At 33.8% G+C, this 18,120-nt stretch overlaps 1 protein-coding gene across 2 annotated transcripts in view; it reads left to right on the top strand.

Moving 5' to 3' along the window:
• LOC111085599 overlaps positions 1-6,969 on the top strand; it is a 47,763-nt gene extending 40,794 nt beyond the window's left edge. For both annotated transcript variants that reach the window (XM_022384919.1, XM_022384920.1), the window contains exons 8-14: positions 367-621; positions 814-923; positions 1,405-1,481; positions 2,891-3,046; positions 3,354-3,545; positions 4,676-4,793; positions 6,798-6,969. In XM_022384919.1, coding sequence (XP_022240627.1) covers positions 367-621; positions 814-923; positions 1,405-1,481; positions 2,891-3,046; positions 3,354-3,545; positions 4,676-4,793; positions 6,798-6,819 — 930 coding nt within the window. In that variant the 3' untranslated portion in view covers positions 6,820-6,969. The remainder of the gene's footprint in view (positions 1-366; positions 622-813; positions 924-1,404; positions 1,482-2,890; positions 3,047-3,353; positions 3,546-4,675; positions 4,794-6,797) is intronic.
• Positions 6,970-18,120: the final 11,151 nt, after the last annotated feature.

Genomic DNA, 18,120 nt, shown 5'->3' on the forward strand with positions numbered 1-18,120 from the left:
CTCACCCTTTCAGCCATGGGGGGGGGGCATTATATGTGCCTGTCAATCCCACTATTCGTTGGTAAAAGAATAGCCCAAGAGTTGGCGGTGGGTGGTGATGACTAGCTGTCTTCCCTCTAGTCTTACACTGCTATATTAGGGACGGCTAGCGCAGATAGCCCTCGTGTAGCTTTGCGCGAAATTCAAAACAAACAGACACAGACATATGATTGTTTTAATTAAAATGTTCAGGTATTCGTTGATAAAGACACACAACTCGAAAATGACACAAAACTACAATACAGCTACAATTTTAGTTATTGGGATCAAATAAATATTAGTTATAAATATGCAAATTAATGAATAAAATATTTTCTTCTTCTTCAGTATTTTGTGTTTCCTCCTTCGCTAATTCGTACGTCAGAAACGTGTTTACTCTGCTGTGTTTCCTACGTGAGATACTCGTCTGACATTGTGATGAATTATATGCAATGGCTCCTACCACTGGACAAAGTCCTGTTGTCTCCTGTGATCCTTGTTCACTTCAAGTTCAACTCAGCCAGAGGAGAATCCCAGACTTTTCTGTCCGAGTTGTACTTCCAGTTGAATCTTGAGCAACTTGAAAATCAAAACAAGATTATGGTAAGCATAGATTAAATCAAAATATTTCCAATTTTAATTATTGTGAAATATTCTTACCTCAAGAGGTGTTCAGTCACTTGTTCATCTTGTCAGTGTGAATACATCCGCACAGTATTACTCGAAACTGCGTGTATAAATATCCAAAATGTTGTGCATTCCGAAAAAACCTACAACGTTCATGTTGTATTTCAGTGTTACTTTTGGAAAAAGTATCCCGTCAACCTGAAGCCTTGCAAAATGATGATTTCGAAAATGTATTTACAAATTTGTAAGTGTGAGACAGAGACAGATGTATATATAGGGTAAGTCTCTATGTTTTAAAGATACAGATTACCGTAATTTTACTACGTTTTTTTTTCCTTTGCAACTAGTTGGTGACGTATGCAAGAAATATGATTGATAATGAAGAAAGGCGATAAAAAGAACAAATTATTCAAGCTTGTAAAAACTCATTACAAACTTATATTTGAAGGTTTACAAAGAAATAAAAAAAAAGTCAAGGATTAATTCTCTTTCCCGACTATTTCTTCTATAAACATTTTTAGTGACATTAAATTTTACCGTTTTTTCACCGTTTAGCTTTTCATTGCTCATAAAAGAAACTTTGTCGCTGATAACAGAGTTTTTTTTTTTTTTGCACAATAAACTTATCTAGTTATTTCATAAAGAAATGTTTTTTTAGGTACTTTATTTTAGAAATTATAAAAATACTTCAGCATTAGATAAAAAATGCTGAAATATATAGTATTTTGTGAGTAACTGGGCTAGATGTTTTATATATAGGTTATTCAAAGAAGGAAATAGGAATATGACAACGAATCACTTACAGAACTATAATGAACAAACGGAGAAGAATTCAGGTGAGCGGAATTGAATTATTGGCCTTTCAAACATAATATGGTAAACATACAAATATCTCTTACTTAATTTTCAGTTGGAAAGTATGTATATTCCAATTATTTTGTTAATAGAAATGTTTTAGGGTTAAAACTCCCCTGCTTTTGCTGTGGTTTTACTAAAAATCTTGTTTTAAAATCATTTAATTTAAAGAGTGAATGTTTTTGTTTTTTTCAATAACAACAAGCTTATAATGAAAACCATTATGTATGAATTGTGTTTAACTAGTTTAAACAAGACATTTTTAATATAATTTACTAAGGTCATTGCATTATCATGATATATGTTTATTTGATTTTCTTGTATGTACTTCTTTTCTAACAAAAGTTTCTTCAATAGTGGCGACATTTTCAAAATTAATGACAACTAATGAAAGATCAATAAATGCTAAATATTTGGAGAAAGAAAATTCAATACAATTAATAAATATGGTTACTCTTAGTAATAGTTGCTAGCATAAAATACCCGCGCTCCGCCCCGGGATTCTAAAGCCACCCCCTCATGATTCACAGAGTCTCCCAATGTACAGATCAAGTTCCGCCATTATCCCCAATTACGTATATAGCTACCCCATGTAGTAACTGAGCACATGTGTCACGTTTGGTCCCGTTAATTTGCGAGTAGAGAGAGGGGGTGGGGGGGAACACAGTTTCAAACATGGAACCTCCAGGATCAAGAAGGGGTGTGGAATATTAATGTCCAGCGACTCTACAGATCAATTTCTACACTCCCATCATGCTTGATGACCTTTCTGGCACGCTTTATTAGGGGGCTATAGCTATACAAAGGGGGAGTCCGATAATCGATTTAGGTTCAGTAACCCAGAAAAGTTACTCCTAGACCCACATTAAGTGTAGGTGACCTTCTGGGCGCTCAATATACCCCTCCAATCCCACCCACCGTGTATCTCCTTGGTAATAAAAATACGCCATATAGATAAGTACACACCTTAGATCACCCCATATCTGTCTGCCGAATTTGTTCCTTCTGGTTCTATAACAGTGGGGGGAGTTCACGGGCAAACAAACAAATTTACAGACAATGTGAACTAATATTGAGCACTCCAAGAAATAGAAGCGTTAACTGAAACATTCTGTTTGTACTTTTATTTTGTAATAATTCGGGATGTACGTGCTGTCTGTGTGGTGTTTTGAAATAGTATACATTATAAATTAAAACACAATAAGAAAAGTGCTTGTCACAAGTTTCTGTAGCCGAAAATCAATCTAAAATTAAGGTATATATCGTTGTTATGTTAAATTATTGTAATTAGTATGTGACAACTTGAACGCCCATAGATGTGCTTTATTTTCTGTATGAAATGTACCGCTGAACTTACTTGGTTAGTTTATATTTACTCTTCTGCTTACAGACTCCGATGCACTGGAAGTGCAGTTTCTTCTAAATGGCACAGGTGAACTTTCTTCAGAAGACAACCAGACAGCTGCTGAAACTCAGTTATATCACATTTTACCTCGCTGTCTTCACATTGACGTTTCAAGAATCTTACGTGTGAACTTTTTACCTAGTACGTGAACACGAGAGTTAGCTTCTGTTTAAATTACATTAAGTCCCCCGGTGGGACAGTGGTAAGTTTACAGATTTAAAACGCTAAAATCCGGGGTTCGATTCTTTGCGATTTACACAGTAGATAGCCCAATGTGGTTTTGTCCTAAAACAAATTTAATTCCACCAAAGTGCAATTATAACTGTTTCGAGCTTAGTGGTTGTCCATTTTCAGATTACCGTTAGGATTTCTTATGTTCTCAGTTTCAGTCTATCAATACCACAGATTAAAACTTCGGTTTTGTTTTTCTTTTGTTTCGTAACTGCAGGTTCTGGTGTCGTCATACTTCTGTTTGCACCTGACCATAAAGAAAAATCTAATAAACTTCTTGTGCAAAAAGTGTCCAACCTCATAAATGAAGACGAGGCAACATGTTTAAAATTACAACTGAATGAGAAGACTTTCGGAGTATTACAAGATTCCTTAATTTTTCGCTACGTTCCAATTTCATATCTAGACGGTAAGAAAAGAGTTATAATTCAGGACTTTATTTTTACCTTTGTTATAGCATTTTTAGCATCTAACAAGAATTAGGTTAGTTCTACTTTAAATAAAATATTTTGAAACTAATTCTCTTTGAAATGACAACCGATAATCTGACTCCTAGTGGTTTCGGAGGAGAAACCTTTTTTTCTTATTCAGTTCCCCAAATCAAGGAAGGTTGAGATCCTGAAAGCGCTCTGGCTATCGGTTTCTTTGCACAAAGCTATTCATAGTCTACAACTTATCGTGAAATTAACTGCTCATACAATACATTCTCCACCGGTGACTCAGCGGTAAGCTTAAAGAGTTTAGTGCTTAAAACTGGGGTTCGATACCAGCCGTACAGCACATACAGTACAAATGTATAGTTTTGTGCCTAAACACACACACACAAAAACAACAACAATACATTTCGTAACGACCAACCTAGGAAATCGTGTTGACTATATCAAAACTACATAGGGGTGGTCTCATAATTGCCAGGCAAACATTATAGTAAATAAAGTTTTAATTGCAGATTGTTGTTCTTACCACACCTATACAATAAAGGCCATTGAAATATTGTGCTTTATGTAACCTGAAATTACTGTATTCATATAAACAGTTGTTTTATATAAGGTGAAATTACTCTATAAGGTTAAGAACCTAAAAAATCAAACCAAAATTTACTACTATGGAGTATATATAGCTGCAAGTGTGCAGTATAGTTTAAACTAAACTTACAAATATGATATCCGTTAAATCTAACCGTGGGAACTTGCCTATTATCATGACTGTAATGGCAAAACTTTGAAGTTGGGTCCATCTTCCCTTGATTTTGACTTTGCCCCCCCCCGGAAAAATTTCTGCGGACGCCCATGCTGCTTTATGAGGATTTTTGCTCTCATAGTATAGTTATTACTACTTTTCCTCGTTAAATTCTATCCTCAAACATTAATTTTAGAAAATATTTCACAAACAAATGTAACAAGTAAGCAACTAAACATAAACGAATTAAATGTAATAAGTATCACAAAATCATGTTTTATCTTATTTTTTTGTCGTGATTTTTAGTAAAAAATTATTCTACATACTTTTTTAAAACATGTAAGTGGTTTGGTTTTACAGAGAACTCAACCGGTAACGAACTGATCTACACGATTTCTGGTGTCTGTGCTTTTCTGGTGTTATGCCTATTACTTATAGTTCTTAAACTAAAAAATTCACAAAGACTTCGCTTGTTCAGGTAAATATTTGATTTTCTTAAGTTCACAGGAGGCGCATGCCTCCCGAATATTTCATATTTATGTGTCAATGTTTTTTGTTTTGTTTTTTGCTATTATTCAATAAGAGGCAATTACAGAAGTTACAAATAGTGTTGAAAAAGATTATAAAAAGTATATTAATTAAACTGAAAAATATATTTACAAGTCATGGTGTTTCATTTCAAAAAACAATGGAAGTACGTGACATATTAGTCACCTTATAGGGACTATTTCTTGAAAAATGACCTTTTTTTGCAGGTCAAAAATAAGCTCTTTTTAAAATAATTATCTCTAACATTTTGACATTGATAATCGTTTTTTTTCTTTTGTAGTCCCCTGGTGGGACAGCGGTAAGTCTAAGGGCTTGCAGCTCTAAAATCCATGGTTCGGTTCCACGTGGTGGACACAGCAGATAGCCCAATGTGACCTTACTATAAAATAAACAAACTAAAAAAAGAGTTACAATGGAATTTTATTTCTATAAAATTGATACTAAAACAAGAAACTGACTTACGTAATTAATTTTATTCGAAAACATGTTTGAAAAATCATCTAAATTAAAAATAACACTTAAAAATCGTTTAACATTATACATTTTTAAATGTCGTGTCATTTTACAAAATCTCTCTGAAGATACCAAGAAAAAACTCCTAATCATTTCACCTCCGTTAGGGTCAAGAACAAGGTATTTCCTTTTTTTTTGTAATGGTCGGGCGAAGCTTTTAATCAAAGATATATTTTATATAATTTAAAAACAGTACTCACAAATTCATCACGAATGACATTGATAAAAACAATAAAGAAATAACAGTAGGCTCAAATGATCGTAACATACTTTACATCAAAGGGAGTATACTTTCAGCTGTAACAAATGTAAAAATAGCATTTTTCATTAATAACTGGATCGCTAATAAATACATTATATTGTAATAAAAATGAAGCCTAGGCTTCTTGTCGTAGGGATTGTACTTTATTTTTATAATATTAAATACACTGTTTGTTGAACAGTTCAGAAGGCTAGAAACCGGGCTTCGAAACCCATGGTGGGCAGAGCACAGCTAGCTCTTTGTACTTAACTGCAAACAACCAACCAAGCAGTTCAGAAGAATAAATCAGTAGCTTAAATGCTACATATTCTTCAATCCTATATAAATATTGATTCACTGTAGTCCGTGTAGTGAGTAAAAACACAACTATTTGTGTTTTCTTTCGATTTGCCCTTGCCCAGGGTTACTTATGAGGGGTGAAGTTCCCCGAAACCGGTCCCTGGTGGCTCAGCGGTACGTCTGAGGGCTTATAATGCTAAAATTCGGGTTTATATACCCGCAGTTAGCAGATCACAGATAACCTATTATGTGGTTTTGTACTTAACAACAAACAGACAAAACAATTCCCGAAACTGGAACAACTCGGTGATAAGTGCTGAATCAAACGATAAAATTAGGCTTCATATTTGCTTTTAGTATATTAACAGCGTGTCTGCCGAATAATCTAGAAGAATAAATTAGTGGTACATAAATATTACTTATTCTTCAACTTCTATATAAAACTAGCTTCATTGTGATGTGTAAAATAGAATAAAAACACATCATTACAATTTCACTTTTTCCTGTTAGTTGATTTTTTAACTTGATTGTACTATAAAAACAATTCTGCATTAATTTCATTTAATTTGCTTGAGGTGAAACTGAAGTAAGAAATTCATATTCAAAGTTCTAGGTTTTAAGATCACTTTGTATTTTACTCTTTTAGAACTTTAATGATTTATCTGTTTTTTGTTTCTGTTAGTTAGCTGATTTTTTAACTTGAGTGTATTGTTAAGACAATTCTGATTTACTTTTAATTAACTCCCTTGAGTTGAAATTGAAGTAAAACATATACTCAAAGTTCTATGATTTAAAAATTCTTTGTATTTTACTTTTGTTTAAAATTTGAATGAGTCATCTCGATGCTGATGCTTTTCTAAATGTGAAAACATTTTTCAGAATCGAGCCTGGAATGGAATGAACACCCATATTTAAGTGGATTTTGATTGGGTTTGTCTCGCACAAGATTGAAAACAAAATTATGTCAAAGAGATAATCGTTTTGCTGATTTTATTTCACATTATTCAACATAAAAGTAGTAGCACACATTTATTTTTTATCTATTTATTTTTCTCACTAAAATTTATTTATTTTTATTCTATTTGTATACAAGTTAAATAATTCGATACTTGCTGTTTGACTTGGAAGAATAAGTAATAATCAATTTCAAATAAAGTATTGTTTGTGAGATACGCAGAAATAAAAATGCATATATTGATGCTACACTTTGTGTATGTTCCATAAACACAACTAAAACAACACTTGATTAACAATCTCAACTAAAACCGGCCTCTATTTTTATTCAAACTTTTGGCTTATTTCATGAAGAAGTAGCTGTTGATTTTGGCCAACTTGTAGAATTTTTTTTTTTTTTTACACATTTGAACTTCGTTGGAAACATGTCAGCCTACACAAGACAGAAGTTCATATTATGAGAACTGATGCTTCGTCAGTTATTTACTCTCGTTAGTTCACAGCTAAGTCAATAATCTGAGAGGACAGAGTTAAATATGATTTCGACTATCTTTTCTGGTGTGGTATGTTTTTACATTGAAAAATAAGTAAACTGAGCACCTAAGTCAGTGGAAAACTAGCTCGTTTTGAATATCTTTTTGTAACAAAAAAAAAAAGATCGAAAACAGGCATGTAAGTTAAAACTACACCATATAAATTGTCTTACTCCAAGATGTACTCATCTCTCGGAGTTGTATTTTTGATGAAAAAAAAAACTGTCTCAAGCGTCAAAACACTGATGCTGGGTTGGTGAGAAAACCTGTCTCATGCATCAGAACACTGTTGCTGGGTTTGTGAGAAAACCTGTCCTAAGCACCAGAATACTTTTGCTGGGTTGGAGAGAAAACCTATCTCATGCTTCAGTATAATACTGCTAAATTGATGAGAACTGCACTAACCTCCCATCACCAAACACGCTCATTCGTTTAGCTGTAGGGGCGTTATAATGTGACAATCAATCCCACCTTTCGTTTGTAAAGGGTAGCCCAAGAGATGGCAGTAAGTGATGTTGACTAGCTGCCTTCCCTCTAGTCTATCAAATCTAAATTAGGGACGTCTAGTGCAGATAATGCTCGGATAGCTTTGCTTGAAATTCAACAAACATGCAAAAATGTCTCAAATACTAGAATCTTACTTCCCAGATTGAGATAACTTGTCCCAAACAACCGAATCCTACTGCCAAGATTGAGATAACTTGTTTCAATCAACAGAATCCTACTGCCCAGATTGAGATTATTTGTCCTAAACAACGGAATACCCTACTGAGCTCTTGAAAGAACTTGTCTCAAGTTACCATAAAAACAAAATATTTTTGAATGATATTACATATTAATTATGTTTGAAATTATGAAAGAGTTTCATTTTATGAAACATAGCGAATATGTCATAGTTGGCTCTGATACATTCACAGAACAATAAAAATGTTTGTTCTAGTAATAATTCTCATCGGTGTCTTGAGTTTGAACAGTCTAAATTTTTATTCCTTTAACATGTCTTCTTGTGATGTTAATATCCTCAGAGAGCAGTCTAAATCTTTGTTCCTGTACTAGAAGTTTCTCTGAATACTAATATCCTTAGAGAGCAGATTAAATGCTTATTCCTATAAACAATTTTGTGGATGTTAATATCCTCAGAGATCAGCTCATTTGTTTGCCCCTATAATAGATCTTCTTGTGGATGTTAATATCCTCAGAGAGCGGCTCATTTGTTTGTCCCTATAATAAATCTTTTTGTGGATGTTAATATCCTCAGAGATCATTATTCATAATACGTGAAGAAGTTGTTTGTTACTGTAGTGAGCCCCCCCCCCCCCAGTGGCACAGTGGTATGTCTGCGGACTTACAACGCTAGAAACCGGGTTTCGATACTCGTGGTGGGCAGAGCACAGATAGCCCATTGTGTAGCTTTGTGCTTAATTACAAACAAATAAACAATACTGTAGTGAAAATAGTGAGTTTTTATACCTAAATAGGGTATTTTATGTGTTTGATTTCTTATAAGTACAGTTTATACGAAATTAGGTCAGTCTTGGAAGTACATAGTACTTCGTAAGTATTACATGCTAAAGATTAGTTTTGAAGTTTCTCGTCTACCTCTACATCACAATTATCACTAACTTTATTTTCCAACTGTTGGTCCTGGTATCTGGTTACTTACTCTTTGATTCGGGTTAAACCTGGGTCGGCATTGTCGTGACGCGGTATTAAAGCCTTCAGATTAACTTTCGTGACAGGAAAAAAATAAGAAATCCTAATTATAAGGTTTCTAATCTGATTCTTCAAGACACATCATGTTCTAAGTTTTTATCTGTTATGATCACAGTCAAGAGTCCACATTCTATTTAACTCCTTTATTATCCGTGGACTTTATGGTTAAACTTCTTTTTCTGATACGTCGGCGTTGTTCTAGATTTTATCTTATTCTTTAGTCTTGAAACGTATCATACGTTCTGTGTTACGGTCTATGGCTTCACGTGCTTGTACCGATGACAGATTTATTTTAGTCTTCCATATTTGTTCCAGGCGGACAGGTCTTCGAATAACATCGTTGTTTTTGTTTTTTACTCACATGTGTATACTCTATATTTCTTCCATAATGATTCTTCTGACTTTGTTCGGTTTTGTTTCTTCCATATTTGTTCCAGGCGGACAGGTCTTCGAATAACATCGTTGTTTTTGTTTTTTACTCACATGTGTATACTCTATATTTCTTCCATAATGATTCTTCTGACTTTGTTCGGTTTTGTTTCTTAAGTGTGTTAACTAGAAAGATCCAATCTCTTGACGTTTGAGTCGTGAAACTTTTATCAATGTGTTACCATCGCGAATAAAACATTTCAAATACTTGTTTTATGAGAAGCCGTTAGCAGGACATCTGGACATGCAGAAAATGGACAAGTTCAACAAACTTATTAACATGTTATTGACTTACATGCAATTCTCATTAACAGAGTATACTAAAATTCCTTGATCCTGATGTTCTTTACCATGTTATTCTATTGTATAATTCAAATATAAGTACAATAAGTAATAAAACTTCAAGAACAAGATTGTATAAAATAAGCCTATATTAAATACTATTATTTTAACCCTTAACTACTAGAGTGTGACTTATGTTATGACCATTAATGATATTATTTTCTCAGCACTTAGTAACAATATACAGCAGAGATTCTCAAGCTGTGCTACGCGTACCACTGGTGATACGTCGGTGGTACAAGACTCAATTAACATAAAACATCATAAAATTTGTAATAAGCCCTATTTGAGTTTCCACGTACATATATATACTACTATCCTCACTTATAAACTCACCACTACCTGCACAGACTCACCAGTATTTTCTTCCCTTAAAATTGACAAAAATGGTACCACATATTCTTCAATCGCGCCAGAAAAAACAATCGCGTCCTTCGCATTAATGGGTAAGTGTTAAAAATATACTTTTTAATGGGTTTTTTATCTTTTTTTTAAATTAGGCATGCGTTTGTAATTTTAAAAAATTAAACAAAAAGTGCTACGCGAGCCTGAAACGTTTGGTAACCACTGATATAGAGGTTTTTGTATTCTCATACATGATTGGAAGATCTTGAATACAATAATACAAAACTTAATTTAAATGTAATTTTTCTTAAAATAAATAATTTGATGTTTTTCTGGCCCAACCAACATACTTATGTATGAATAATTTGTCTCGTAATTTAATATAAAAGTTCAGTGAAGAGCCACCTATAGTTGTTCAAGAACACTTCACATTGTTGCTACACCCAAAACGACAGAAACGTAATAAGACGATTACTCTCGAACCAAGGACAATAAGGTCTAACGTCATCCGTCTCGATTACGAAAACAATAACATAGGTTTGGAAAATTCAATGTAAACTTACTTTGCTTGCGCCGTCTAATGAAAATTTTGTAAAAATGACTCATAAAATACGTAATAAAAATATCTGTTGGAAAAAATATTACGTTTATTAAATATTTACACATCCTACCATAGTGCTTATGTCAGAAACTCGGTGTTGTTAAGTAGATTGTTGGTTTTGCTTTAGTGAATAAAATAAAAGTATTACTTAACGTTGTTTTTATGTCAGTTAATCGGTGAATAAAATTATTACTTAATCTCGCTTCAAACTAAAAGAATTCATTGATCGGGTACGTTCTGTTGACATGTTAACTTATTAGTTTATTTTTCTTAGTTAATTCTTACATTTTAAATGACACATCCAACAGAAACACGGTGTGTACATTGATAGTCAACATAACACAGACTGTATAGCAGGCGACTTAAGTTACAACCTGGTTAATAATCTGGAACACAAACACAAAGGAAACATTAAGACGATGTGTCTTTTGATACTCACATCACAACTGAAAAAATAAAAAAGAGATTTTGTATGGTTTACATGTAACGAGTCAAGAAAGTGGATAATTAGACAATATTTAATTTATGTGGACAATAAATGTGAATGACTGTGATTCACAGATTATACAAACAACCTATTAACTTCCCTACCAACTACAGTAGATGCAATGAAAATACACAGTTCTGTAACTAATGGTTTACCTTTAAAGTTTATACACAGAGCAGTAATTTCGATTACTACCGCAACAGTAAACTTTACAGTGGGTGAGTTAGGAGCTCATAAGTAAAAAAAAAAATTAACTGTGTATGAGTTACGAAATCATAAGTTAATAAGAGTAACTGTGGGTGAGTTAGGAGCTCATAAGTAAAAAATAGTAACTGTGTATGTGGGTGAGTTACGAGATCATAAGTTATAAATAGTATCTGTGGGTTAAATTAGGAGATCGTAAGTTACAAAATAATAAATTTTAAAAATGTAAGGGAATCCTTTTTGTTGCTCTATTTCGTCAATATTTATATTCAAGATGACACACCAGACGTTTATTGGGTCACGAAAGGCATAATCTGCTTTGTTAAAATTACTTGTCCGCTCATTAAACTAGACAGTTAATGGACATAAGTTTGTGTTAAGCGCAAAGCTACACAATGGGCAATCTGTGCTATGCCCATCGCGAGAATCAAAACCCTATTTCTACCGTTATTACCGCCGATCCATCAGTGAGGGGGTGGGGGTGCAATAAATTTAAAATCATCAGACTTGACATACATGAATAATAAGCCTTGGAAATAAGATTTATTTGTTTGGGGTCGAAGATCACGACTATAACCATTTGATTTCAATCTACTGTAGTACTTTTAATCTGTTCTTGGGTTTATTTGTTTATTAATTTAGGGAAAGGGTAATTTTTATGAAACCTCATCTTGTGTGTTATTTATTGGACATTTTGAATTCTTAATCACTTCAATCGCAAAAGCGTTAATCAAAATTTGAGCTGTTCTCCGTTCAAACTAAATCTTTGCACTAGCGGTGCCTCCCCCCCCCCCAGTGGCACAGCGGTATGTCTGCGGACTTACAACGCTAGAAACTGGGTTTTGATACCCGTGGTTGGCAGAGCATAGATAGCCCACTGTGTAGCTTTGTGCTAAACTTCAAACAAACAAACAAAGCACTTATGGTCTCAGTAGAGAGGTTTTGTCCCGTACACAGTCCGACGTATAATTTACAATTAAAACAAAAACCTTGTTTAGACCACATTAAACCCGTACAAAGAGTAATATTTTGTACGCTAAAAAAAGGATTGTTTTTTACAGTTGAAGTAGGAAACGAACTGTCGTTTATTTTACAGAATAGATAAAAAGACGCCACATTACTTAGCTTTAAGCAAAACATAGGACTTCAGTAAGTATTTTTTTAATCAAATCAAAGCAAACTTCTACTTATGAAATAGATATAAAACATCAAACCACATTCTCCACCGCTTCTATTTTTCTATGCGCGGGTAAATAATTTGAATAATGTAGAGAACAATGGTAATCAAATATATATATATCTAATATATTTCCACATCTCGTTAAATCAATTGAAGAGTACGTTAATATTGGTATTTGTAATATTGTAAGTGTACCTGAGCATAACATAATACTGTCGAAACGTCGTGCATTTACAATAAAGATTTTTCATTACCCAGTTTACCCGTCTCCAAGCTATTATTTCTAAGAAATGAGTTCCTCGTCATCAAATTATAACACTAAAATCCGAGGTCCGATTCATCGCGATGGACACAGCAGATAGACAAATGTGGCTTTGCTAAAAAAAAAAAAATCACCGAAAGGAAAACTGCAAACCCCTTATCTTCTTTAGTATTTTTATTGTTGTTTACAAAGCTGCAACACAAAATATATTTATATATATTAATTGTTGAGAAAACTGAGACCCTTCAGGACACCTGCCATTTCTGAATTTGAAAAGAAATAGCAAATTATTGACTTTACTTCGTGTTTTATGGGGAACATTGTTAATATGCCTGATATTCTGCCCATAAAATGTTTCACGAACCAAGGTCAATAAAGAGGTCAACGCTTTCGTAGATGTTATGAGGTCACCGGAACTTTCCACACATGCAAAGGTGGCGCTGTGTGTGTGTGTAGTGTAATAAACTAATAAGTTTAGCTTTCCGGCATATTGTGGGTAATATATTACTCGTGTTCAAATCACTTGGACGAAGAAGTGTTTTTCTCACTTCAATCTTTTTCACTCAGCATTGACAACTTTTAGTTTACTTTACATTGCATTGTGTGCATTGTCTTTAAATTTTTACAGCCAATCATGTCAGTATATGGGTCAAAACCTTTTGTTTTAAATTATTACAAGTTACTTGTTTTCTCCAGGAGAGATTGGATCTACACTCATGAAAAACTGAAGGGTAGAGCCAATTAGAGGGGGAGGTCAGGAGGGTCATTTGGCCCAGATATCAAGCTCAAAGGGGGCCTTAAATTTAAACACTTTTTATTTTTTGCATTTGTGACTTGTTTATATGCACAGGAAAATGCTAGAAAAGCATTTATTAAATATTAATCAATGTTAATAAATATATGTTAAATAAATAATATTCAAATTACGTTTCACTTATCTTTTGGTCTACTAATTGTCTTATTTTGTTTTCATGTGCCATCAAAAGATAAAAGTGGTCCGGGCCTCTCTGAACCTCTGAGAGGGCCTGCAGAAGGGTATTTAAACTCGTCTATTAATAGTGTATAGATCTAAGCAGTGCGTACATAATAAACAAACAATTATATGAGTCTGCTTAAAGAAGAATCAGAAACATGTTTGTAGTTCCGATATCAGAGTTGAATTCTTCCGAAAAACGTTCTTTACAACACTAGAGATACTAACACATAAATTACTCACTCGTTTTATGTTTTGTTTTTTCAACATGTAAATATGTCCGTTACTGTTTCAAACATTTCCTTAGCACAAAAAAGTAGAAACAAAAATTCTCTTAGATTTTTTCGGGGATGGATTTTTTAAGGTAGGAATGTCTTTTTTGGGGGGGGTGGAGGGGAGGGGTCACTGTAGCAGCTACCTCCTCAAGCTCGAAAGGGAGCCCCGAATGGCAGTTTCTTTGAGGCATTCCTAGTCAGACCGGATTAACATATATATACACAAATTACGCCATACTCACGCAAGTTTATTCTTCTTCGACCCCTCGACTCTCCTGCTTTAAAGTTCCAGATCTGAAGAAAAATATGATTGAAATGTGTCTTATACCCTATACAATTAATACTGTAGTCAGAAAAGAGTTAATGGTTATACAATGGTATATAACTATTTTCGAAATTAACAAAACAAGGGAGATGTGGAAAAAAGAACACTTACGCGTATTGGTTTCTAGTGCTTCGCCAGGTTTCTGCTTTTAAATCAATAAATGATTTAAGGTTGGTGATTGTTTTCTCTGCTAGGAGGTTTTACATTTTCTTTCAAATTGACGATAAGTTTTTGAATTCATTATTTGTGTTGTAATTAACTGGGGTACCGCTACGTGAAATGAGGAAAAAAATATTATTATATGATTATTTTAGTTTCACATTTAATATAACTATTTATATTGCTTTTTTTGACTACCTGTTGGACTTTTGTGCAGTTTTGTTTGTACGTCATCAGATAATAGTTTTCAATACTGGATAGTGCTCTTTGATATGTCAAGCGTGAAAAGGATATCCAACTTGAAAAGGTCTCAAATCGAAGTTCTGATATCATAACTAATACACTCAGCGACGGCTTTTTTTTTTTTAGTGTGTTGTTTTTGTTATTGGAAAGTGTGTTTTTATCAAATAACTATTAATGTCTTGACTTTGTTGGCTTAAATGTGGTACGATATCGTTACTTAATTTCCAGTAACAATATCAGTCAATAACAATACTTATAATTTAAAAGTGTATTCTTTATCATATATCATAAACGTCAATATTGATCATATAAAGTATATGAAAATCAGTTATCGAAATAATTAACTGCCCTTAATTATTTTTCATATTTGAGAGACATTTTGTGCGGAAGTCCGATCAAAGTTACTTTTGTTTTTGGAATACGAAACAGCACTTAGTACAAATATATCAGGAGTAAAAATACGAAGATTCAAACAGATCCATGAAGCTGTTTCGCACAACAGAGTGAAAACAGAAATAATGTAGCTAGGGAAGATTTCTAGTTGTTTATTTAAGGATTCGGTTAATGTGCCAAACTGTGACTCCGAGGGCCATGGTTCGTGTTCTTGCCGTAAAATTGTGCTCTACACTTTGAGGCTATGGGTGCGTCATAAGAGTACGGTCAAATCCCACTATTCGATTAAAGCATCCCAGTGTGCGATGTTGACTGTCTTCTTTATACTCTTTTAGTTCCAAAATAAGGAGGGCTTGTGCAGATAATCTTTGTGTAGCTTTGCGTGAATATCTGAAACAAATAACTGTAAAAATAGACATATATATTCTATCGCAACTTACATCCCTCGATGTAATCGCAACAAATAACTGTAAAAATAGACACATATATTCTATCGCAACTTACATCTCTCGATGTAATCGCATTTGTTACTTAAAGACTGTATTATGAAGATTCATATTTTCGACGCTAATATCTTCGCTACGAATTTTAAGGAGAAAATTATTTCTGCAACTCAGACAGAAAGTGTGCTGTTTTATTTTGTACTTTTTTATCAATGTTATTATGCTTATGATTCGTAAAAAAAAACATAAAGTGTTGAGTGTAAAATCTTAATGAACTTGACATCAATATTAATCACCCGTATCATAGAAAAAATGTAGTTTAAGCAAGCGACTGAAAATTGACTTATGAATGTTTGATATACTCGAATATCTCCGAAACGTTCAATTTAGAGTTACAAATATCCTACTGGTATTGTCATATAACAAAGTTCAAGTAATAAAACTAAACTTAAAAAGTACCCCGAAGTTAAAGAAAGTTCTGTTTTTTTGTTTTTTGTTTTTTTTTATCAAACACCAGCGGGAATTTTATGAGAATCTTCAGATTCGTTCCAACAGATGGCAGGCAGTGTTTACTACAACTTTACAAAGAGAATTTCATATTTAAGAAATTTCTCGCAAAAATACGCAAAGGGCAGTCTGCGCATAGCCGTCCCTAACTTTTAAACTGTTGGACTAGAAGGAAGGCAGGCAGCTAGTGAACAACACCCACCACCAATTCTTGAGTTACTCTTATCTAACTGAATAGTGGAATTTGTCTAATTCAGAGTCCCGTCACGCTAACTACTAGGCCACGTCCAAAAATTCACAGTCCGATCACGCTAGATACCAGGCCACGTCCAACATTTCACAGTCCGATCACGCTAACTACTAGGCCACGTCCAATATTTCACAGTCCGATCACGCTAACTACTAGGCCACGTCCAACAATTCACACACCGATCACGCTAACTACTGGGCCACGTCCAAACCCTAATAAGAGAGGTTGTTTGTTGGTTTTATACCAAAGTCACATTAAGCTATTTGCAGTGTCCACCGCTATGAATCGAACCCCAGCTTTTAGTGTTGTAAGTACATATACTTACCTCTGTCCCACCGAGAGAAAAGAGGGGATATTTCCTCCCACAGTAAAAGTTTTAACGTTAGTATTCCCAGTGAAAACGTATTTTTATTCTTTTCAAAATTCTTCAAATTAAAATGGTAAAAATTTTATATGCATTTCAATTAAAAAAACAAAAACAAAACTGTGAAAAAGAGATCACAGCTCTTTGAATTCGTTCGCTTATCCTATGTCTAAAATCCCATTAGTATCAAGAGTGTTGAGTACAAACATATTTGTAGTAGGATAAGTGTGTGCAAGAAAACTTCCAGTGACTCTCCAACAAGAAAAACAGAGAAACATGTATGTATATCCAAAACGCGTGACTGGAAGCTGTAACTTGCATTCAATATGAGATTTGGCGGCCGTCCGTCAGCTTCTAAGTAGGGGTCGTCAGCCGACAGATTCTACGCGTCTGGAAAACCTTTGCTGGGCTGCATTATGCTTCCCATTGAAGAAGTAGGATAAAAAAAGGAAAAAATCCAGCACAATCAGCAAGGAAATATCTCTTCAAGATAATTAAGTTATGAATACCAAGGAAATTTAGCAGAGTGCGGTTCATCCCTAGATTACAAATAAATCAATAAATCCATCAGTATTGGATCAAACATGGCTTTAGTTTATCGAACCTTCACCTTAAAACTACTGTATGAAAACTTGCAAATAAATATTTTAATTTGTATGAAAATCAAACAAAAGATAATTGTTCGATAACGATATACATGTTTAAAGTTTAATTTAGTTTGTTTTTACAAAAAAAGGCCTCGCGATGGCTGAGCGATAAGTTTAAGCGCTTATAATGTTAAAAATCGGTTTTCGATATCCACGGTGGACAAAGCTTGTGCTGCTTTGTGTTTAACAATAAAACAAACAAGCAAAACAATAAAATACGAGTTCATATAAACCTGAATTTCCTATGTTAATGACGTATGTTGTTTAAAATATGTAATTATGAACAGTGGAAGCCTATTACACTGCCCCCCCCCCCCCCCAGTGGCACAGTGGTATGTCTTCGGACTTATAACGCTAGAAAGCGGTTTTTGATACCCGTGGTGGGAAAAGCACAGATAGCCCATTATGTAACTTCGTGGTTAATTACAAACAAACCTATTACAGCCCTCGATTTGGTATATTAAGACTGATTATTTTAACCCAGTTTCATACCTAACCCACAGAAGTTCGTAATGTTTTTCGTGCTTTAATGGCATATCAAACCAAGCTACCCCAAGTGAACAAAATAATATA

Source organism: Limulus polyphemus, unplaced genomic scaffold (genome assembly GCF_000517525.1).
Source record: "Limulus polyphemus unplaced genomic scaffold, Limulus_polyphemus-2.1.2 Scaffold498, whole genome shotgun sequence".
In the NCBI taxonomy this organism is placed as follows: domain Eukaryota; kingdom Metazoa; phylum Arthropoda; class Merostomata; order Xiphosura; family Limulidae; genus Limulus; species Limulus polyphemus.